Source organism: Equus przewalskii, chromosome 1, assembly GCF_037783145.1.
Source record: "Equus przewalskii isolate Varuska chromosome 1, EquPr2, whole genome shotgun sequence".
Lineage (NCBI taxonomy): Eukaryota > Metazoa > Chordata > Mammalia > Perissodactyla > Equidae > Equus > Equus przewalskii.
The window spans coordinates 83,778,824-83,801,325 of NC_091831.1; the positions used below are offsets into that span (position 1 = coordinate 83,778,824).

Genomic DNA, 22,502 nt, shown 5'->3' on the forward strand with positions numbered 1-22,502 from the left:
GTTCCAGTCCACACTGCCACCCACAGTGCTCCCATCCTTTTGAGCTTGGGTTTGGATTGGAGGAATTCAAAAGTCATCAGGAGCCAAACCAAGACAGAAGGTCCAGATTTAGCTGGACAGCGGCAAGAGTTCCAAGCCAGGACACTGGATATCCCTGGGCTGTTCAGAAACTTGTAAACCCAATTCTAAAAGGAAGCCAGAAATATGGTGTGCAACCAACTCATTCCTTAAAACACCTTTTCTTCTAATTTCTGCAAAGGACAAGTGACTTCCAGCAAGATAGATAAGCAATGCCACATCCTTACAAATCATTTCCTTTTTGTTACTCCAAAATGTTAAGCTCAATGCTGCTGAAACATAACCTTTACCCTTTATGGTACCGACTCACCGTGGCAGGAAGGAGGGAAGGCCAGGCGTTCTTCACCACCACCACCAATTAGGCCTAACGCGAGTCTCCGAGTGGAGATCTGACAGTGGCTTCAACAGCCAATAAGCAGTGGGCTGAGGTCCTCCTTGACCGACTCTGTGACTGTCCAGCAGAAATGGTTCTCTGAAGGCTCTTTCAGAATGTGAAGCAACTCACTGTCTGAGCCTGCCCAGCAAACCTCTCCATCAGGTTGGTCTGTTAGCTTCTCCGAGTCCTTCCCTGAGAACATTTCAAGGAAAACCCCAAGAACATGAAAGCTGAATGACAGTCCTCCTTTGGGGGAATCCTTGAAGCACGGAGGTGTCTGACAGCTACAGGTCATTTCTGAGAAAACCATCGTTTAAGAAATGTAGCACAGACACTAACGATTCTTCAAGAGCCCCTTGCTGACGTGAGAAATCTCAGTGTGAGAGTGGCACATCTGATTAACCACGGGGACCTAGCTGACCCCCAGCGAGTGCCAATGTGCTGACCCCCTGCCCCGCACAGGGGCCACTCGGGACACAGGCGGTGTTTCCATGCAAACAGGAATAAATCCAGGGCTCGGTGTACACATTTCACAGCTTTTTATTGAGGTTCAGGAAGAGGCCAGTGGTGGTGGGGGTGCTCACTGTCCCAGCTTCCCCAGGCCTTCCGCCGCGTGGGTGACAGCATTTGTGACTGTGTTGGTCACTGTGTCAGTGACTTCCTTCACCACTTTGTCCCCTGTCTCATGGGCCTTCTTTAAGGCTTCGGCGATGGCTGTCAGGAAGTAGGAGGCATAATGTCTGGGTGAGCAAAGAAACATTTGAAGCCACTTGCTAGGCTAGTCTCACCTGGAGTGGCCTGTGGGATGTGGCAGTCCTCTGGATATGGCCTGGAGGAGCCCCGATGGGGCAGCGGGCAGCAGAGCTCCCAGAGGACTGTGCTCAAATTTGATTTATTTCACGCAACAACCTGCATTTCTTCACTTACAAGCGAGACTGAGCATCTGCTCACATCACGGGTATGTTACCTGCTTGGGCTTCATTTCTCCGTGAAATGTCTGTTTATATCTTTCGGTCATTTTTATATTGGGTTATCATTTCTATTACAAATATTTTTCTTCAGTTTGTGATTTTTCTTTTGACTTGGCTTATAGTTGTTTTTTTTTTTCACTATGAAAATTTTGAAGTTTTATATTGTCAAATTTACCTAATATTTCCTTTATGGCTGTTGGGCTTTCTGTAATGGTTAAAAAGACCCTCCCGTCTCCAAGATTATGCCAAAATAGCCTATGTTCTCTTCTAACAATTTAATAACTTCAAGTATTTATATTTAAGTCCTTGATCCATCTGGAACCTATTTTATTGTAAGGAATGAGGTATGCATATGCTTTTTGCATGGTTATGCTCACAGCACACACACATAGAAATATATAGTTTTGTCTTAAATATTTTTGTGCTGACACATAGTCTTCTGTGACATCATCTTCTTAACATTCCACAGAGAGAACTATCCAGGTGGATCTTGCTTCAGCAAAGTGTGGGCTGTGGCTGCAGATGAGCATAGATAATTGTATACTAACTGAAAGGACGCAACAGCAGGGGCAGGGTCTGACCTGGTTAGGCAAAGAAGGAGATGCTGCCAGCATCCAGCTTCCCTCCCTCCCTCCTTCCTCCTCCCCTCCAACCCTCCCTCCCTCCTTCCTCGGCCTGATCTTGGCCGTACCTTTCTCTCCAGCCTCCTTGGCATGCTCCACCACCTCCTTCACCACTCCCTCCACGACGTGAGCTGAAAAAACAAGACAAGCCGAGTGAGAACACAGTGCAAGCCGGCTTCTCCTCAGGGTGGCGGGGCCCGGCCAGCTCTGGATGTCCTGCATGGGGTTCTGGGATGCTGCCCCAGCCGGGACAGGCTGGCTCACGAGAAGGACCCTCAGCTGGCTCCCTTCAGAGACTCGAGTGGGGCCTGGCTGCCAGGAGACAAACTGAGTGAGCCAGAGAAGGGCACAAGGCCCTCCGTGCCCCTCGGGCCTGACACGGCCTGGAATGCCAACGAGCAGGCCCTCCTCCCAGCTAGGGACCTGGAACCAAGGCTGGGCCTGTTTCCCAGGTCACCACACCTCCTAGGGGTGCTGCTGGCCTGCCTCCAGCAAAACCAAGTGCCCCAAAGCCATCGCCCCAATAGGAGGGCGCTCTGCCCACCTAGGAGTGGTTTAAAGCTTGGGTGGGAGCGTGCTAGAACCGGAAGATTTGGGAGTCGGCAATTGGGTTCTGATGCCAACACCACCCTCCACTGCTGGGTTCCCTCATGGGTAGAATGAGGATAATACGGAAGTCACAGGGCTAAGAGGAAAGATGACAGAGGGCCGTCCACACCCGCGGTGGAGCTGCCAAATGAAATCCAGACACGTCTGCAGCCATTTAGAAGGAGAACAGCGAACTCAGGCACAAGCTGTTTTTCACAAACTGTCCACAGGTGGGAGCTCGGTTAGCTCCCTGCATGCAGCTGCTGGCCTCTCTGCATGGGACTTCGAAGAAAGTGAAAATATCCTTTCCGTAAACCCCAGGGACCGACTTTGAACAGAATCAGACTCGGTGGTTTGTTAATGAAGAAATCTTTGAAGCTTTAAAGTTACGGTAAAAAAAAATCCATCCTCTCTTTCTGTAGAGGATACTCAGAATAGGCTGTTTCGATGCGGAAGGGCTCCCCAGATTTCCAGAGGGAAGGATTCAAGCCACCGGCTGCTCACTCAGCACCCAGGGTCCCCTCTTGCCCCCAGGGGCCTCCTCTGGGCTGGCCCCCTCCTGCCCTCAGCCACAGACCCCAACAACAGGTGGCACAGCAGGTCAGATGGCGGGAGGGTTGCTTGAGGCAGTGGACCCCTCATGGCTCCCCCCGCCAACCCCGAGCTGCCCTCCTTGGCCTCTGTAGCCCCCTCCTCCACCCTGTCCTGGTGGAGCTGGTTGGCCAGGATTCCCCATGGGGCCAAGGCCTGCCCCAACCCCGCTGGGATCAGCTTTGACAGGCCCAGCCGTGTCTGTCCGCATCCCCCAGCCAGAGGGGAACGGCTCAGGTTACAGGAGCAACCGGGTCCCTACCAGCCTCCTCAGTGGCCTTCTCTGTGCGGTGGGCCAGGCCCTCGGCGGCAAGCTTCCCCAGGCTTCCCAGCATTGTGTGGCAGCAGGTCGTGGCCCAGCAGGATGGTGGGGCGAGCACCAGTGTGCTTTTATAGATGCCTCTGATGCCTGGCTGGGCCCCGGCTGAGTGGGACATCTGGCGATGAGTCAGCACAGACGGCTCAGGAGGAAGAGGCTGGGTGGGGCGCCCCAGTGCTGTGGCCCAGACGCTGACCCTCTGGCAGCAGGAGACCCCCACACCTCGTATCCTGGGACCCTGTGAGGGCAGGGCCAGGGAGCAGGGCTGAAGCTGGACGGAGAGGTCAGTCCGGGCCATGCGCCTCCCCCAGGCCAGTGGCCCAAGTTCCCTGTGGGATGAGGGGCACTGGGACAGCAGCTGTGCCAGCCCCCTGGGCTGGAGCTCCCCACAGCCTGGGCACTGGTGTGTACTCAGACAAGGCCTAGGACTCCCAGCCTGTTGTCCCGGGTCCCCAGGGTGGCCTAGTCAGAGCGCTGGGAGTTCCCTGAGCCTGGGGACCTGGGCAGCCCTTCAGGCCAGGAACACAAGTGAAGTGGGGCCAGCCCCTCCCTATTCCCAAGGCCCTGGGCTCTGCAGAGTGAATTTGCTGCCTCCATCGGACAGGTAGGGGGACCCCAGCCATGCGTCGCCCAAGGCAAAGGAGGACACACCATTGACCAGAGGCCTTGTCACCCCCAGCTGGCAGTCAGCTGGTTCTCACTCATGGGAGCGAGTGGGTTGCCCAGCGCTGGGACAGGCGGCACATGAGGGAACCGGCCCCTGCTGCACCTTGGGGCCTGGCCTTGCGGGGAGGCCCCATGAGGTCGGCAGTGCCCCCAGGAGGTCCTGGAGGAGTAGGTGGAGGACCCACCACCCCTTGAGGAGGTGCTTCTGGCCCTAGCAGGAATTCCCAGAAAGCCACGCTACCATTCCCTGACGCATCACGGGCTTAGGGGGCCAGGCCGCCTCCCTGGTTACTCAGAAAGGAGAGAGAAGCCTCAAGCCACATGCCACGTGCTGCTTCTCTTAGTCACTAGCCCGATCTGAGCCTCAGTTTCCTCATCTATAAAATGGGGACAGCCATGCCTTCCTGGTCGTGTCACTGGTGGGATCATGCAAGCTCTTGGTAAACATCTGTTCCCTCCATGTTGTCACTGATATGCTAGGGAGGGGCCACTTGGCAGGGGGCCCTGAGCAACCAGCAGGTGGGCCAAAGAGTGGCGGGGGCATGAGGCTGCCTTGGAGGCAGCGGGCTGGAGGGATGTGACCCCCACATGGAAGGAAGGTCCTTGCGAGTCCCCGTTCACACGGTCCAGGCCTGGGACAGCAGTCTGAGGTCCCCTCCCCTCTGCAGGCTTCCTCAACCCCCAGAGCTGCCCAAGAGGGTGTGGTGGGGCCTAATTAGTGTTTACCCCACGACAGGCCCTCACAGCCTGGGCCCTATGGGGCAGAGGCCCTCCCACACTCCTGACTGCTGTTAAGAGGCCCCTCCTGGGGTGGGTGGTGGGTGTTGTGAGCAGCAGGAACTCTGGGTCACAAGGCCATAGCCCCACACGTGCCATCTCCCTTGACAGGAGTGGGTCAGGTCTTAAACAATTTGGAGAGGCCTTCTTTAGGAAAAAGAATACTGTAATACTACTGTGGGAAGTTTTATAAACACGTATGTATGACCCTGTGGGCTCAGAAGGGGAAAGTGAGGGTACCTAGAGCTTAAGCAGATCCAGATGGCTCTGTCTTCCCCTTGCTACAGCCAAATTCCAGAGGGTTCTGCTCAGGGCGTTGGGGCCACGCCACGGAGAGTGGGGTCCTTCTGGGACACAGCTGGTGGGAACTGAGCTGAGGGATCCACAGGGTCCCTGGACCTATCAAAGCCCCTTGGTGGTTTTCTCTGAGCTTGTCTGTGTCCCTCATCCCCACAGGGGTCCCCTCTGTGCCTGTTCCCCTAAGAGGAAGGCAGTGTCACCCACCAGTTCTGGGATGGCTCCCAGACCCCAAAGAGCCCTCCCCAACACTCCCCACCCTGGGGTGCTCTTCACTGTCAGCCTCTGCCCAGGAGCTCAGCAGCCCCTCCACAGGCCCTTGTCAGGGCGTGACCACTCAACAGGACTCTGGCTCCAGTGACAGCCCGGAGCCTGGTCCAGCACAGGCCCTGGTTGCACTGTTCCCTCGCTGTCAGACTACTGTTACCCTCCCCATGTCCCCCGGCCCATGAGACCCTGCTCCTCTTTAATGCACTGCCCTGGTGAGCACCCTGACTCCAGGGACAACACACCATGACCCCAGATGTCCTGGCAAGGCTAGGTCCAGACTCAGATGCCAAATGGCCAACAGGGAGAAGGCAAGAGGCCTGGAGAGGCCAGGCTGCCCAGGACCAGACTTGGGCCCCAGATTTGGGGCTTCGGCCAGATCCAGTCCTGCTTGGCCTCCCAGCTCCAGCGTGACGAGCTCCCCCTCCTCTCAGCCCAGCCCGTGGCTCCCTGAGAGTGGACTCCTTCCAGCCGAAGAACCTGGGATAGCCCAAGACCCTCCTAACCAGGGCCGGATGCTGCACCGAGGGGCCGGGCTTGGGTGACTCCTGCAGGGAACCACGTTACCTGCTGGATGAGGTTGAGGATGACTCAGGTGGGAACCACCCCATCCTGGTAGAGGCTCGGCCAACGCTGCAGCCCAATGGAGCAGCCCTTGATCACAGGCACCAGGTCAGCCTGCCCTGAGTCAGAAGGTCAAGCCCAGAGCTCGAGGCAGGGAGAATCGAGCCTTGACGTGAGCCTACTAGTTCTCCAAGTGGAATTTGCCCACCAACCCAGTTTGGCAAGGCACCGGCTGGCTGCATCACGGGTCCAGGAGAGCCAACTTTTCAAATAGCAATTTGCCAGCTTAGCAATTCCCAATTCTGAAAAAACAAATATTTATTTTAAGTACTTAAGTCCTTAGGGCTGTCTTATGTCTGAAGCATGACGATCTCTCATGTGATCTGAACTGCGGACGTCATGAATGTCGACTTTTAGGATTGTCCATCCTGCCTACGCCTTCTCCTACTTCTGCTCCAGGGATCTGAGCTCACAGTGTATGCTGAGCCTATGTATCCTGCACACACCGACCCCTCCCAGCCACAGGGGAGCCACGGCCAGACTCCTGAAGACTTGGGTCGTCAGTCACCAGAGGAAGACTTCCCCAGCACATCAACACTCACACATCCGTGGGTGTCAGTGACAGTCCCGGTGGCACATCAGAGGGCACTTCGAAGGGGTACCTGAGGGAAGGGACTGTTCCCAAAGGAGTGGACAGACTTAAGGGAACCAGTGAGGGATGGTGAGGCCCCCAGGGACCAGCAAAGGTGGGAGTTGTTAGATCCCTGTGTCTGCAGGGGTAGGGGAGGGACCATACGGACCCCCGAGGAGAGATGCAGCTGTAGGAGAGCGTCATCCGACAGGAGCTGCAGCCATCGGCAGAGGAACACGGCTACTGCCAAACCACGCCCAGCAAGGAGGGAGCAGGAGAGAGAAATACCTCTCCCCTCCATCTCCCATCTCCTACCAACAACGCCCATTGATTGAACCCAACTGGGGCCCGGGTATGAGGGAACTCGGTGATGCAGTTCAAGAGGGCAGGTCCCCAGGGCGAAGGCAGGGAGGATGGATAGGGTGGAGAGGAGTTGTGGAGCATCTGTAAACAGAGAATACCAGCTCAGCCTGCCCGACTTTCGGGTGTGGAAGTAACATGGCAGCAGCTTAATTCTAAATAATCCTATTCCTCCTTCTTGAAACTATATGGCACAAGAAGGAGCACGGAAGAAGAAGAAAAAAAGCCCATCACCAACACACATCAAACTTAACTTCAGAGAAGCTAGGAGACTGGGAAACTGCAAGTCCAGAAGCAGGTGAGGGGCCGGCCGGTGGCGCAGCGGTTAAGTGTGCACATTTTGCTGCGGCAGCCTGGGGTTTGCCAGTTCAGATCCCGGGTGCGGACATGGCACTGCTTGACAAGCCATGCTGTGGTAGGCATCCCACATATAAAGTAGAGGAAGATGGGCACCGATGTGAGCTTGGCAGCAGATGTTAGCTCAGGGCTAATCTTCCTCAAAAAAAAAAAAAAAAGAAAAAGAAGCAGCAGCAGCAGGTGAGACCAGCAGAACCATTGTGGGAAGGCCAGGAAGTACAGAAGAGCAGGTGATGAAGGGTGGCCAGCAGTGGGGGTCTCAGATACTGCCAGCAACACTCACTCCCAGTAGGAGAGGACCCTCTGAGCAAGAGCTCCTTGGGACAGGACTCAGACCTGAGAAGGTGACGAAGGAGGAGGAACGTGCCCAAGGAAGTCCAGAGGTGCCGGATCTCAGAGAGTAGCGCCTTCCAAGAGAGAAGGGGGCCCTTGGGAAGGCAGGGAGGGAACCTCTGGAGGCTGTGACTGGGAAAGGAAGGCTGCCAGTAGAATCTTCCTGAAGCCAGTTGTGTTCTGAGAGGCAGAGGGATCCCAGCTTCAGGCATGAGTCCAGCACTTTGGTGAAGGAAGAGCTCCTGAGCAACCCAGCCTGAGCGACGACCCTAAGCCCACCCCCCGCCCAGGGACTCTCCCACTGATGTCCGCGAAAGTCCACTCCAGACTTGAGCTTCGGCTTCCCGACAGCCTCCCATACGTCCTGAGTACAAGGGTTTTATGATTGACAGAGTAGGTTTCTCTCTTCTCAATTAACATTGAGTTGGAAAAATCATATAGTTTCTCTGTCTTCCTCTCCCAACCTCCCTTAACGTTCACATCTTACACCATAGTACAATGATTGGAACCAGGGAATTATCATTAGCATATTTAGTTAAGCTAAATTTAAAGTTATTTAACTAAATAAAGATTAGTTAAATAAATAAGTTTAAGTAAACTTAAATTATTTAAATTAGAAGTTAACATATTAGCTAATCTCAAAACCTTACTGGAATTTCACCACTTTTTCCACTAATATCCTTTTTCTGTTTCAGAATGCTATCCAGGATCACGCACCTCATTTTTTTTTTCTTTTGGAGGGTGAGGAAGATTGGCCCTGAGCTAACATCTGTGCCAGTCTTCCTCTATTTTGTATGTGGGACACTGCCATAGCATGCACTTGATGAGCAGTGTAGGTCCCTGCCTGGGATCTGAACTTGCGAACCCAGGGCCTCGGAAGCAGAATGTGTGAACTTAACTACCTTGCCACCGGGCAGCCCCCGCGCACTGCATTTAGTTGTTATTTCTCCTTAGTCTCCTCCACTTTTGTGGCACTGCAGTAACAGTCCCTCAGTCTTTCCTCGTCTTTCACGACCTTGACACTTGTAACCAGCTCTGCTCATTTTGTCAAATCTTTCTCATTTGTCTAATATTTTCTCATGATTGGCCTGAGGTTATGTATTTTTGGCAAGAGAAGCACAGCAATGATGTTGGACCCTTCCCGGTGCCTCATGTCACAGAGTTCCTGACCTTGAGACATCTTATTACTTATTACAATAACTAGTGACGTTGAACTTGATCCTTTGGTTAAGGTGGTTTCTGCCAGGTTTCTCCGCCGTAAAGTAACTGTCTTGCCCTTGTAGTTAATAAACATCTTGGGGGAGAGACTTTAAGACTGCAAATTCTGTTTCTCTTCAAACTTGAAAAAAATCTTTTTAAATTGTAGTAAAATACACACTACCTAAAATTTGCCATCTTAACCACTTTGAACCGTACAGTTCTGTAGTGTTCAGTATGTTCACATTGTTGTGCAACCAATCTCCAGAACTTTTCATCTTGCAAAACTGAAATTCTATATTCCTTAAACAACTACTCCCCATTTCCCCCTCCCCCAGCCCCCCGCACCACCCTTCTACTTTCTGTTTCTGAAAGTTTGACTCTTCTTGGGACCTCGTATAAGTAAAATCACATCGTATTTGTCTTTTTGTAACTGGCTTATTTCACCTAGCATAATGTTCTCAAGCTTCATTCACATTGTAGCACGTGTTGAAATTTCCTTCCTTTTTAAAACTGAACAGTATTCCATTGTATGTGTCTACCACACTTTGTTTATCCAATATTCCACTGTATGTATATACAATACCACATTTTGTTTATCCATTCCTCCATCTATGGACATTTGGGTTGCTTCTAATTTTTGGCTATTGTGAATAACGCTGCTATGAACATGGATTACAGACACTTTTTTCAAGACCCTGCTTTCAATTTCCTTGTTTATATATCCAGAAGTGCTTTTCCTGGATCACATGGTAATTCTATTTTTAATTTTTGGAGGAACTGCCGTACTGTTTTCCATAACAGCCACATCATTTTACATTCCCACCAACAGCGCACAAGGGTTCCAATTTCCCCACATCCTTGTCAATACTTATTTGCTCTTTTTGATAACAGTCATTCTAATGGGTGTGAGGTGATAGCTCATTGTAGTTTTGATTGACATTTGTCTGATGATTAGTGATGTCGAACATCTTTTTATATGCATATCAGCCATTTGTGTATCATCTTTGGGGAAATGTCTATTCAAGTCCTTTATCCATTTTTTAATTGGATTTTTTTAAATTGTTGAGTTGTAGGATTTCCTTATATATCCTGGATATTAACCCTTTCTCAGACATATGACTTGCAAATATTTTTTCCCATTCTGTAAGTTGCCTTTTCACTCTGTTGGTTGTGCCCTTTGATGCACAGAAGTTTTTAATTTTGAAGTAGTCCAATTTATCTAGTTTTTCTTTTATTGCTTGTGCCTTCTTTGGCGTCATATCCAAGAAATGATTTCCAAATTCAATGTCATCAAGCTTTCCCTCTATGTTTTCCTCTAAAAATTTTATAGTTTTAGGTCTTATGTTTATCTCTTTGATCCATTTTGAGTTAATTTTGGTACATGGTGTAAGGTAAGGGTTCAACTTCATTATTTCGCATGTGAATATCCAGTTTTCCCAACACTATTTGTTGAAAAGACTGTCCTTTTCCCATTGGATGATCTTGGCACCCTTGTCAAAAACCATTTGAGAGCCAGCCCCCATGGCCGAGTGGTTAAGTTAGCGTGCTCAGCTTCAGCAGCCCAGGGTTTGCTGGTTCAGATCCTTGGTGCAGACGTGGCACTGCTCATCAGGCCATGCTGGGGTGGCATCCCACATGCCACAACTAGAAGGACCCACAACTAAAAATGTGCAACTATATACCAGGGGACTTTGGGGAGAAAAAGAAAAAAATAAAATCTTTAAAAAATAGAGGAAGACATGCGGGGAGAGGAGAAGAGCCAGTGAGCTGGGGACCTGCTCCAGCCTGAGCCTGTCCCCAGGGTGGCCTTCTCTCCACCTCGGAGTGACCCATCCTGAAACCCAGCGGGGTGGGAGGTGGGAGGGGGACCTCACTCACCCACAATAGGGCTGTAGCTGCTGGGTGCTGCAATGTAGCTGAAACAGACTCTGAGGTCCACACTGTGGGGGCAAAGGGCAGCTCCTGAGCCACAAGGCTCATGGGCCAGGGCCCCACCCCCACCCTGCCCCACCTTCCCCAGCCTCAGCCCCAGCCTCAAACTATACAGAGAAAGGGGGAACCGGGGAAAACTGGACTCCAGAGGCTCCCCCGCCCTCCCCCTGGATCCCGCCTCACCGGACTGAGTGGCCACCAGCACAGCTGGGCTGTTCTAGGTCGATGGTTCGTGGAGCAATGAAGACCTCGTGGGAGACATGGAGGACAGGTCTGGCCCTGGGGAGTGGGGAGTTGAGGGTACAAGAAACATGAACATGAGGCTGGGAAAGAGGGGAGGTGGGCAGACTCCTCAGTCTCAGATATGGCACTAGAGTGGGGCTCAGGGCCTCAGGGAGGAGCTGGAAGGCTCACCTAAAGAGCACGGCCGTGTCGGCCAGGGAGCCCACCAGCAGGTCAGGGTAATGGTTCCCATCCACGTCCAGGCCGCCCAACAGAGAGTATCCAAAGCTCTTTATGCCCACAGCCTCGCCCTCCAGCACCTGCAGGACCAGACCGTCAGTTCCCCACAGCCGATCAGCGCCAGGCCTCTGCCTCCCCAGGCCTCTGCTGCCAGGCCCCCTTATCCCACCCAACCCATTCCCTCACCCCAACCACTCCCCCCCCCCAAAAAAATAGAGGAAGATTGGCATGGATGTTAGCTTAGGGCAAATCTTCTTCAGCAAAAAAAAAAAAAAAAAATCTGACTACTCCCCAAACTTTTGCACACTGATTTTAGCATTCATCAGTGAATCTTATCTGCAATAATTATTTCTGTGGTGTTTTCCTATTCACTATTTCCATCCTTCCTTCTACATTAATTAATTGGAATTCTACTGTAAGAGTTGTCCCTTCTTCACATTTATTCAATCTGTTATTTACCCATATCAGTATGGATTCATGTATGGAATATTTATCTTATTCTATGGCTTATAATCCAATACTATCATTATTTATTTTGCTGCTCAAACTAGTCCAGCTTTGGCCATTAGAAGTTCCCTCAGGTTGGCTCCTGTGTTCTTTCCAGAAGCTCCCACCTTTCCTTTCTATCTCTCTATCTATCTATCTCTCTATCTATGTATCTATGTATCTATCTATCTATCTATGTATCTATCTATCTTCTATTTATTTATTTTAGCATTTCTTTACTTTCTGGGACTACAAGGTGTTCTGGGCTGATCTTGTATTTTCCTCCCCCAGCACTACAATCAACTGCTTCTCCTGGCAGCCTTAGTTCCTTTTATTAGGGGATGGTATTTAGAGATCAAGATCTGGCTTATGGGGTGCTCATTGCTGTTGGGGTGTCAGTGCTTCTAGGACCTTTCGGCAGACAGATCTAGGTAGTATATGTATGTGTTCACTAACCTATTCATGCACACACACATATGCATTTCTATATCTATCTATCAACATATATAATTAAAAACCATGAGTATATATTGATACCTCAGATTCCAGCCCAACAGCACAGTGTTCCCCATTCCTTATTTGTAATTTCTTTCTCCAACAGTGACAAATCCAGTTCTTATTATCTAAAATACATTTACTTGTGTGTCTAATTCTAGTATACACATAAATTCTAATATATACATTGTAAATATATACATTATTTCAAAACCGCTAACCCACAATCTTGTGAGAAACACAGTTACTGACTGAATCAAATTTCTGATTGCAGAATTCATGTGCAGCTTTTTCTGCCTTTAGCCTTACAGAATCCAGTCAACATACTATTTTCCAAAGCTACTTAGGATTTTTCTTTCCTTTCCCACCCCTTTCAGTCATTTTCTCCATTTGTAATAGAGTGAGGATCATTTGTTACTGTTTATAGTGCATTTTGGGTTCTCCCTCTTCCACATTCTAGTTGCTTTTAATAGTTTGTTTATTTTGGGGGTACGTGAAGTATTACTATGGTTCTTCAAATCAGAGCCATACAAAAAGATACACACTCAGAGAAGCGTCCTTCTCTCCTCATCTCTGCCACCCTGTTCTCACTCCTGATTCTTTCCACCACCTTCCCAGCCAGCCCCTGTAGGTAACCAGTCTCTTTAGTTTATCCCTGGTTTATGGCTCCTGCATTTTCTTTCCACAAATATGCAGAGACGTGCATTTTCTTAAATCCTCCTTCTTTCTTTACAGAAAGGCTAGCATACCACAGATATGCACTTCCCTTTTTTCTACTGAACAGTAAAAACATACGATTTTTTAGATATTAAAAAAATACCATAATTACACTGCATATGAAGAAATCCCCCTAGAAAAGATTACCTCAAAGATGGCACATAAAAATTACTACTTAACGTGAATTAAATTTCAACATGAGTTTTCAAAAGTAAATAAGGCACTTCATAAAGCATTAGTAGTTATGAAGGAGGATTGTAAAATAGAATTACCAGAATTCTGGGGAGAGATGGCAGACAACGGGAGTAGGCAGAACAGAAACTGACATGTCTCAGGAGTAAAATAGAAGAAAAAAGATAAAACAAACCAATGCAGAAATGAAGACGAAACTATAAGAAGCCCAGTAGGTGCCTATGGAACAGAAATGAAGAAAAGCAAAGGAAAAAAAGCAATCAGATTAAAGAGACACACAGTGTTTGGGAGATGATGACAGATGTGGAAACCAGGTAGAAAAGAACTTCGGGCCCACAATTGGGATTCCAAGAAAGCAAGCAAGCAGTGGAACAGAGCAAATATTTCAAAATACAATTAAGAGGGACCGGCCCAGTGGTGTAGTGGTTAAGTTCACGCGTTCCACTTTGTTGGTCCGAGGTTAACAGGTTCAGATCCTTGGCGTGGACCTAGCACCGCTCATCAGCCACGCTGTGGCGGCGTCCCACATAAAGTAGCAGAAGACTGGCACGGAAGTTAGCTCAGCAACAATCTTTCTCAAGCAAAATGAGAGGGATTGGCAACAGATGTTAGCTCAGGGCCAGTCTTCCTCACACACACACAAAATACAATTAAGAAATGTTCCCGAAATAAAATAATTCTGGACTCAATATTGAAAGGGTGGGGCGAGCCCCATGGCGAAGTGGTTAAGTCCGCGCCCTCTGCTTCAGCGGCCCAGGCTTTCGTCAGTTCCAATCCTGGGCGTGGACATGGCACCGCTCATCAAGTCATGCTGAGGTGGTGTCCCACACGCCACAACTAGAAGGACCCACAACTAAAAATACACAAGTATGTACCAGGGGGCTTTGGGAGAAAAAGGAAAAATAAAATCTTTAAAAATATTGAAAGGGCAAATTAAATCTTAGGGAAAACTGAGTCAGAAAAATCATCACTGAGACAAACCCTAGAACAATTATTGTACTTTACAGATAAAGACAGCCAGCCAGAAAGATCAAGTCACTTATCAGAAATTCCAGTGAATTAGAAGCCAGCCTTCCAGGGACTTCACCTCTGTGCCAGACGGCAGTGCAGCCACACCTAGAAGATGCTAGAGGAAAAATGCAGGAGCTGGAAATTTGAAACCAGCCAAGGATAAAATATACAGGTTATAGACCAACAATACCTCACATTTAAGAACTCAGAATATGGTTCACATGAGTCCTTCTTTTCTTATTTTTATTTTGGCTTTTTAAACTTTTTTTAAATAGAAAATGCCATACACAGAAATAGAACACAATAAACCCTCATGGGCACATTACGATAACCCAATGGGCCTAGCTGTAACAATCATTAACTCAGATCTCAGATGTCTTCTCAGTTCATCTGTAATATTTCATTCTTGAGGGAACTTCTAGAGGACTAACTCCAACCAACCAAGAGACAGCAGAAAATATTTCAGCCAGAGGAACGGCAGAGAGCTTCTAGTATCTTCAGCTGCCGATCAAAGCAAAACAAAGGTGTGGCTCAGGGGGAGAGGAATGGAATGTGAATGCTCCGGTATTTTCACAAAGTAGAAATGAGACAACCAGCAACAAAAAAAAGGAAGCTGGAAAGCAGAAAACGCTGGCCCTTGTCTCATCCGTAATCTGAGGGGAATCAGAGCTCAGAAGCCGAGGGGTAAAGGTTTCAGTGTGTGTAGGAGCACAGAGAGAAACGCAAAGGAGGCTCATCCTACTGACTGAGCAGGAGCCGTGAGGAAGGGGCACACCATCTAGAGAGATCTATCGGCAGGAAAGCCCCGGGCCTGCAAATGCAGGGCCGCAAGGGGAACCGAAAGGCGGTATTAGCAACTTTGCCTCTGGCTGGTTGGAGAACTAGGGTTTGGGAACTGCTGAGGGAAGAACTGATCTTTGAGACTTGACTGAGACCCAAAAGGTGTAGTGGCCACAGCTGTCTTCTCCGCCGGGCTGGGCGCAGCTAGCCTCATGGAGACAGGCCTGGGCTCCTCTTGGCTCCCCTGAGTCCCATGTGTTCCAGACATGGGGCCAAAGACAAGTGTAACCTGGCCATGTCCCCCAGGGCAGGAAACAGAATAGAGCGCTGGGGGAATAGAGGCACAGAGAAACAGGCATTGCTCGGACCGTAGGAGGACCAGCTGCATGGGGGTTTCATTTAGATGTTGCCAGAGCTCCTTGCTGGGCACTGGGCATGCCCTAATCAGTAGATGGGACTTGCCTGCAGCCCTGGGGACAACCACCCCAGAGGGGCACATAGGAAAGCGGCTCATTAATACAACTGTGGAAGAGAAGTCTAGGGTGTGAGAGGGTATCAGTCGCGGCTGCACTCATTCGAAGTGTGACCGTGTGTGTGTTGGGGGGCGGTCAGGGAAGCTGAGACCTGAGGGATGAAAGAGGGGCAGCCACCTAGACAGCGGTGGTTTTGGGCAAGGATGGAGAGCTGGAGAGCATTTTGGGCAGAACAAAAACCAGCATGTGCAAAGATCCTGAGGCAAGCAGGAGCATGATGTTAAGGGAAATGAAAAAGGTCAGCGCAGGCTGGCCCCATGGTGCAGTAGTTGAATTTGGTGTGCTCTGCTTCAGCGGCCTGGGTTTGTGGCTTCGGATCCCAGGAGGACTTACACCCCATCGCCATGCTGGGGTAGCGACCCACATGTAAAGTGGAGGAAGACTGGTACAGATGTTAGCTCAGGGCTAATCTTCATCAGCAAAAAAAAAAAAAAAGTCAATGTGGCTGAGAGAGACATGGGAGGGGCATTGTGAGGGGCAGGCTGGCAGGTGGAGGACCCTGATATAAGCTTTTGTTTGCAACAGAAAATCTAATGCACAGCAGCTCCAACCATAAGGAAATGGCATCCTCTTGCCCAGCCAAGTGGCAGCAGCAGGACTGGTTAACTTAGGGACGGAATAAAGGAACCCCGGACCCAGGTTCTTTCTGCATTTCTGGCTTTTCCTTGGGCTCGTTCCTCCTGTGGTTCCAAGTGGCCGCCACAGTTCTGAGCCTCATTTCCAGCCACAAAGTTGTCCAGCAGAAGAGGAGGGACTGCTTCTTCCCTCGCCTTCTTTTTGAGCATGAAAAACCTTTCTTAGAAGCCCCACGGCCCTCAGAGCTGGCCTCTCCTCTCCTTAGCCAGACGTCCCTCAGAGCTGGCCTCTCCTCTCCTTAGCCAGACCCGTGTCACACACCCATCCCCTAAGGCAATCACTCAGAGCAGGACCAAGGGGCACTGTTGAGCCTTCTGGGACTTCCCCCTGAGACACCAGGGCAAGGATGCACACCAGAAAAGCTGCAACGGCTCTGCCAGTGCAGCTCCACGGGCCTCCCGGCGTGGCCCCAACGGTCTCTCCCGACCCTGGCATCCGCTCCTGGAGGCAGGGGCTGGATACTGGAAGCGCCCTCAGAATGCTTGGGGTGTCTCTTCAAAGACCTTTTGGGGCCAGAGGAAGCAGCTTTGGCCCACTTTGCAGCCTCGGAGGCCTTCTTTGGGGGACAGTCAGCAACAGGGAACCAAGCGTGGACCTGAGCTCCGCCCTGGGGTGAGGGTGGGAGATGCTCTTGTCGGCTTGGGAGGGATCTCAGATTGGCGAAGGGAAAGGTCACCGGTGCAGATCGTCACTCACAGCGAGAGCCGGTAGGAGCGGGGAAGGGTGGGGCGGGGGGGAGGGGGGACACAGCCCCCTAGCGGCAGGGCGCGGAAGGCATCCCAGGAAGCCGGCCTGGTCACCGTGGGGAGGACGGACGACGCTTTTCCTCTCCATCTACCCCTAACTGGGAAGCGCCGCGTAAGCGGTGCTTGGGAGACGAAGCGGCCTGACTCCGCGCGTGCTCCAGCAGACAGCGCGCTCGTCCGGAGCGGGGGGCATCATGAGCCAAGGCGGGGGGGAGGGGCAGGAGACGCGACGTCGCCAGCCGAGGGGTGGCAGGGAGTGCGGACGCAGGGGGCGCAGGAGTCCGCGCCGGCGCCAGGGCCGGGCCTTATCCGGCGGCAACTGTGAGTCACTCATCAGCAGGGCGTCCCTAGGGCTGGTGTCGCGTGCGCGGGCACATGCTGGGGGGGGGGGGGGTGGAGGGACTTAGGTGTGCGGGAACCCTGGTCCCTCTGGGGGACGTGCCCGACGCAAATGCCGGCCTTCGTCCCGCACCACAGATACCGGCCGGTCCCGGAGGGGGATGCTCGGGGTGAGGATGAGGGGCTCACGCGCGCACGCGCCCAGCCCGGTCCGCGCGCTTCTCGTCCACGTGCGCGGCCCCGTGCGGCGCAGGCCCCTCCCCGGGGGGCGCGGCGTGGGCGGGGCTCCTCCTGGCGGCCGCGCCCGACCCTACAAGTCCGAGGCGCTTAGTCGCCTGTCCCAACCTGCTCGGTGGCCCACGGCCGGGAGGGGCCCGCGCACAAACAGCCCGCGGGCCGGGCGGGGCGGCGAGGGCCGGAAGCCCCGCCCTTGCGGCTCCGAGTCGTTCCCGGGAACTCCCGGCGCCCAGCCTGGGGGTGCTCCGGCGCCCCTCGCAGGGAGAAGTTCCTGAGGCCCCGGCCCTGGGCGCCCCGAGCGCAGCCCCTCGAGGATCCGGGGACCGAGTATCCCCTTCCTAGGAGGGGCTGGTTTCCTGGAGCTGGGGGAGCGGATTTGGAACCGGGGCCGGGGGCTGGCTCCTGGATCGAGCCGGGGAGGGGCACGTACCTAAATGGGGACTGAACTTCGCATGAGGGAGCGGTTGGATACGCGGCTGAGACGATGGGAACCGAACAGTCCGTCTAGGTTTCCTAATTTGGAGTGCCAGGACTCTGGAGGTGGAGGCTGGGTTTCTGGATATGGGGGCTCCGCTCTTGGCAAGGGACAGCTGGGCCCAGCTTGTGTGGAGGCAAGAAGTGGACGCAGCGTAGGGACACGTGCTTTAATGAGGCGCAAGCCAGGGAGCAGCCGCTGACCAGAGCTCAGGGCCTGGAGGTGTCACCCATGGCTCCCCTCTGTCATTTCAGGAGGCCCAATTTTTTCCCGAATCCCGAGAAAGTCTCCGAGGCCTGGTTAGCAGTCTTGTCGATGGTTTCCTGGGTAGATTTGGCCGCCTGGTCCATGGCTGGGGATGGAAATGAGAGGGCGGGAGAGGGCGTGTGACGGTGGGGCCCTGGGGAACCAGAGCTATGCAGGCGAGCCTGGCACCGTCTCCCTCCCCAGGAAGCAGGCCGTGGGGCAGTGTGCACAGAGGGGCTGCCGAGGAAAGGGTGTGCCCGGGCAGGGGCGGGGTGGGGTGGGAAGTGTGCTGGGACTGACTGCGCCCCCCCCCCCCCCGGCCTGCTGGGCCCCACCAGACCTTTCTGCCCTGCTTCTGTGGCCTGATCCACCACTTGCTGAACTGCTGCTCCGGCCGCTGTCACTGGAACAGAGATGTGGCCTTTAGCCCCCTCATTGGGCAGCCATAGGGGCCCCACATTGCCACCCCTATCTGTTCTCTAGAGTAGTCAGTCCCACTGGCCCAAGGGGCCAATGCCATCCAGGGAAAAATCCCTTGACCAAGGCCACCCAGGCCTGAGACACATGAGCCCTTTCCATGCCCCTTGGGTGTTCTTGTTTATTTGTAACTCTGGGCCCCTCCCCTCTGGCCTGCTTCCCTTCCCATCTCCAGGATTGCTGAGAATATGCCCACAAAGGAAGGCAGGCAGGGCCGGGCTGGGCTGGAGCTGCATCTGGGCTGTGGCTGCTGCTGCTGGGCATGGTCCAGGAAGAACCCTGCCCTCCTGAGCAACTTCTCCCCCAGAAGCCCGACTTGGATGCCTGAATCCCACTTCCTGCCCTGGGGCGCCCGCTTCTCCAAGGCCCTCTCACCACCTCCTCCCTCTCACCACCTCCTCCCTCCTGTGCCTGGCCCCCGGGCACACAAGCAAGGATGCCAGTGCCCTGTGGGCAGGCGGCTTAAGGCATTAGGAAACAAGTGCAGAAAGGAGGGGCAACTTCAAGTTCGGGCCATCACCTCTGGACCCAAGTTCTGTGCCTGTGCTGAACAGGGTTTCCAGGGGCTCAGATGCCTCCCCCATGCTGGATGGGCAGACAGGTGGCTCTGGCCTCCGGAGAACTGACTCATCCTTGCTGCTCACAGGAAGGTGCCTGCCTTACCCAGACGCTGGGGGACGGGGGTGGGGGCTCAGGCAGGCCCTAGATCTGCTGCTCACAGAGGCTCCTGGGGGCTTTGTCTGACAGCCAGTCAGGACCAAAGAGAAGGAGGCTTTGAGAAGGAGCTTACGGATGGGGAAAGTGAGGCCCAGAGGAAGGGTCCTGTAGACAGAGGCTTCCTGGTAGCATTTTAGTCTCGGGGGGCAACTGTGGGCTTTCCCTGGGGCACTGGTGAAGGAGGGGTTGGTTTGGATGCTGTCTGTTGACTGGGACGTGTGCAGGACAGATGGGGAGCTGAAGTCCCAAGGGAGGCGGGAAGACCTGACGCTGGTGAGCCCAGGGGTCTCCTCACATCCCCTCGCCTCTAACCCACCACCCCCCTCTCTGAGGCCCCCAACTGTAACCTCAGGTCTGAGGAGGAGAGGGGTGGAGGCAGAGAAACCAAGGCTGGGAGCTGCCCTGCCGCGGGAGGGTGGGAAGGCCCCCTGGGTGAGGACTTAAAAGTAAGGGAACATTTTTCCCAAGTCGGTGGGAGGAGGTCTCAAAGCCCATGGAGTCTGGAGCCATCTCCCCATCCCATCCCGTCCCGTGCGTGGAGCCCCCAGCGGGCAGAGCACGCTGTCTCATGGACTTTCATCCTCCCCTAAGGACCGGGGTGGGGCCGCTCCCCGTCGGCGCAGCCTCCCGTGATGGCTCCAGTCTTGGGGCGCAGCTGTTCCCCCGCCTCCCGCAAGGCATCATCCCCTGGGCTGGTCCGGGCGGGCGTCCTGCCGGGTCCCTGCGTCCCGGGGGGCCCTTCTGAGGCTGAGCCGCCCGCGCACTTTTGGGCCGCGCAGAGCGCCGGCTTCTGCCGGGTGCCTCCAGCCGGGCGCCCGCTGCGTGTGCCCCGGGTCGCGCGCTGGCCTCACCGGCTTCCTGGGCCGCCCCCTCCACTTGCTGTTTCAGGTCCTGCAAGCCTTTGCTGGCCATGGCGGGGGGTCTGCGAGGTTGTTAAGGGTATCCGCAGCGACGTTGGATCCTGCTAGCCGCGGCTACGACCGGAGTGTCAGCTCTGCCTTTTAAGGCGCCCCAGGGCCGGCCCGCCTCGCGGAGGGGGGGCGGGGGGCGCAGGGCGGGGCGGTTCCCAGCAGACAGGCTCGAGGGAGTGACGGGCGCTGCTCCAGATTCCGCCGGCCGGAGGCACATCCTGGCCTCAGGTGGGCCGCGGTGGGAGGGCGGCGGCCCCAACTAGGGTCCAGAGAAGGGCTAGGGGCTGTAGAGGGTTTGCATCTGGGGCCAAAGAGGGGCTGGGGGCAGGAGGGGGCCCACGCATACCTCCCCCCACCCCTTCGACGTGATCCCTCCCTCCTCGACCTTGAGGGTCCCCCAACTGGTGAGCGCTGGGTCTGCGCCAGGTCAGCATCTCAAGGCTGGAGTTGAAATTAATAACAGCAGCTCCTTTTTATTGAGCACCTACCTTGTGCCCCACGCCGCCCCAACACTTTACAGCCTCAGGTCCGATCTTTACAACAACCTCGTGAAATGGGTGTTCTTAATTAGTTGATAAGAAAAAACTGAGACACAGAGGGCGAGTTAGGTCTTACCCAAACTCACACGTTAGAGACTCGAATCCGCATCGGTGGGCAGTAAACCCTAGGGCCCTGACACCTCCCAGCCACCTGTCCGCACACACTCGGCCTGGACACTGTAGACTGGCCATCTGCCCAGCGGCCACTGGGACCTGACGGACACTGCGGTGGGTAGGGGAGGGTAAAATGCCCCCTGGAGAGGGCGATCACCGCCCGCGCCCCTGGGGACGATGTGGCCCGAAGTGGATGGGAGGTAACGGAGAGGGCGGTCCGTGTGTGGCCGGCCCAGGCGAGAAGACTGCTGCCGGTCACCAAAGCCCGACCAGTTGGGCAGGAAGCACCCCAGGTCACACAGCGAAGAAGAGAGCCGTGGAGCCACAGGCCACTCAGATCGCCCAGGGATGGGGTGCGCTCGGGGCGTGGTGACGCCCCAGGGGCGCCGGGAGGGGGTTAGAGACCTGCGTGCGAGTGGAGGAGACAGGGATCCCGGGGACAGCAAGACGACTGGCCAGGCACAACCCCCTGGCCCTCCGGGGCGCAGGTCGGCCTCCCAGCCCTCTCGAGCTCCGGAGGCACCCGCGCACCCCCTGGGCGTCTCCACCCCGCGCGGCCACGCTCTCGGATTCCCTGTCTGAGCCTGTCTCTGCACCTCTCTTGAGGTCTCCCCTATTCTGGAGCTCTGGGTGGCCCCTCCCCACCCAGGTCCACTCCTCTGGCCCCTGCCCTGCCTCCAATAGTTGGGGGCGGAGGGCGGGGAGAGGCGGGGGTACACACAACACACGCGCTGAATGGATTAATAGAGATAGGTCAACCCCGGGCAAGAGGAAGGAGCAGGAGCTGAAATCAGGTAGGGCGAGGGGACAGGGGACGCCGAGCGGCCTAACGAAGCTGCCGCCCCCCGCCCCTCCCGGCCGCGAGCCTGGTCCAGCCCGGAGCGCAAAGATGCTGCAGGGAGCCGCCTGAGGGCTGCCTCCGGGCCTCGCGGGAGCCTAGTCCGGCCCCGGGCCTGCCGGCCCTCCTGAAATCCCACCAGCGGCACCAGTCCCTTTAGCCAGGAAGGGCTGTCACACTGCTCCAGTGAGCTCATCGCTGGGCCGCGGATGCTGTTCGTGCCAGGCCCAGCAGGCAAGGAGCCAGCCAGAGAGGCAGCGGCCTCTGTGGGAGGGACAGGCAGGCCAAGCAGGTGAAAATGGAGACAGGCACTGGAGGCAGAGCTCCTGGGTTCCAAGACCCCCTGGGGCAAGTCCCTTCATTTCTCCCAGCCTCAATGTCCCCATCCTTGATGGGGGGAGACAATAACAGAATGTCCCCTGAAGTGTTATTGTGAGGATTAAACGGGCTGAAAGGTGCCCACACTGAGCCGAGGGCCCTTCACAGCAGGCGGGGTGCTTGGCCTCTCAGGTAAGCAGAGGGGTAAGGAGGGGCCTTCCTTCTCTAGGACAGGAAGATGAGATGCAGCCCCACCGGCAAGAGCACACGATAGGGGGTTTCAAGGCAAAGCACACAGCAGGT

The 22,502-nt window shown here is 54.2% G+C and overlaps 2 protein-coding genes across 3 annotated transcripts; both read right to left on the minus strand.

Moving 5' to 3' along the window:
* Window positions 1–978: 978 nt before the first annotated feature.
* Window positions 979–16,391, minus strand: FAM25A (family with sequence similarity 25 member A). The gene is made up of 6 exons (XM_070622442.1): window positions 16,242–16,391; window positions 11,345–11,472; window positions 11,114–11,209; window positions 10,877–10,938; window positions 2,117–2,179; window positions 979–1,168 (listed from the first exon to the last, which is right to left on the minus strand). The coding sequence occupies exons 1-6, from the start codon at window positions 16,389–16,391 to the stop codon at window positions 1,035–1,037; spliced, it is 633 nt and encodes a 210-aa protein (XP_070478543.1). The 3' UTR covers window positions 979–1,034.
* Window positions 16,392–18,194: 1,803 nt separating this feature from the next.
* Window positions 18,195–22,027, minus strand: ADIRF (adipogenesis regulatory factor). 2 transcript variants are annotated; one of them, XM_070569632.1, is made up of 5 exons: window positions 21,449–22,027; window positions 20,879–20,975; window positions 20,331–20,674; window positions 18,626–18,688; window positions 18,195–18,391 (listed from the first exon to the last, which is right to left on the minus strand). In XM_070569632.1, exons 3-5 carry the CDS (start codon window positions 20,389–20,391, stop codon window positions 18,285–18,287), a joined length of 231 nt encoding a protein of 76 aa, XP_070425733.1. In that variant the 5' UTR covers window positions 20,392–20,674; window positions 20,879–20,975; window positions 21,449–22,027; the 3' UTR covers window positions 18,195–18,284. The 2 variants fall into 2 exon arrangements, with proteins under 2 accessions (XP_070425733.1, XP_070425723.1); XM_070569622.1 differs by having other exon boundaries at window positions 20,331–21,469.
* Window positions 22,028–22,502: the final 475 nt, after the last annotated feature.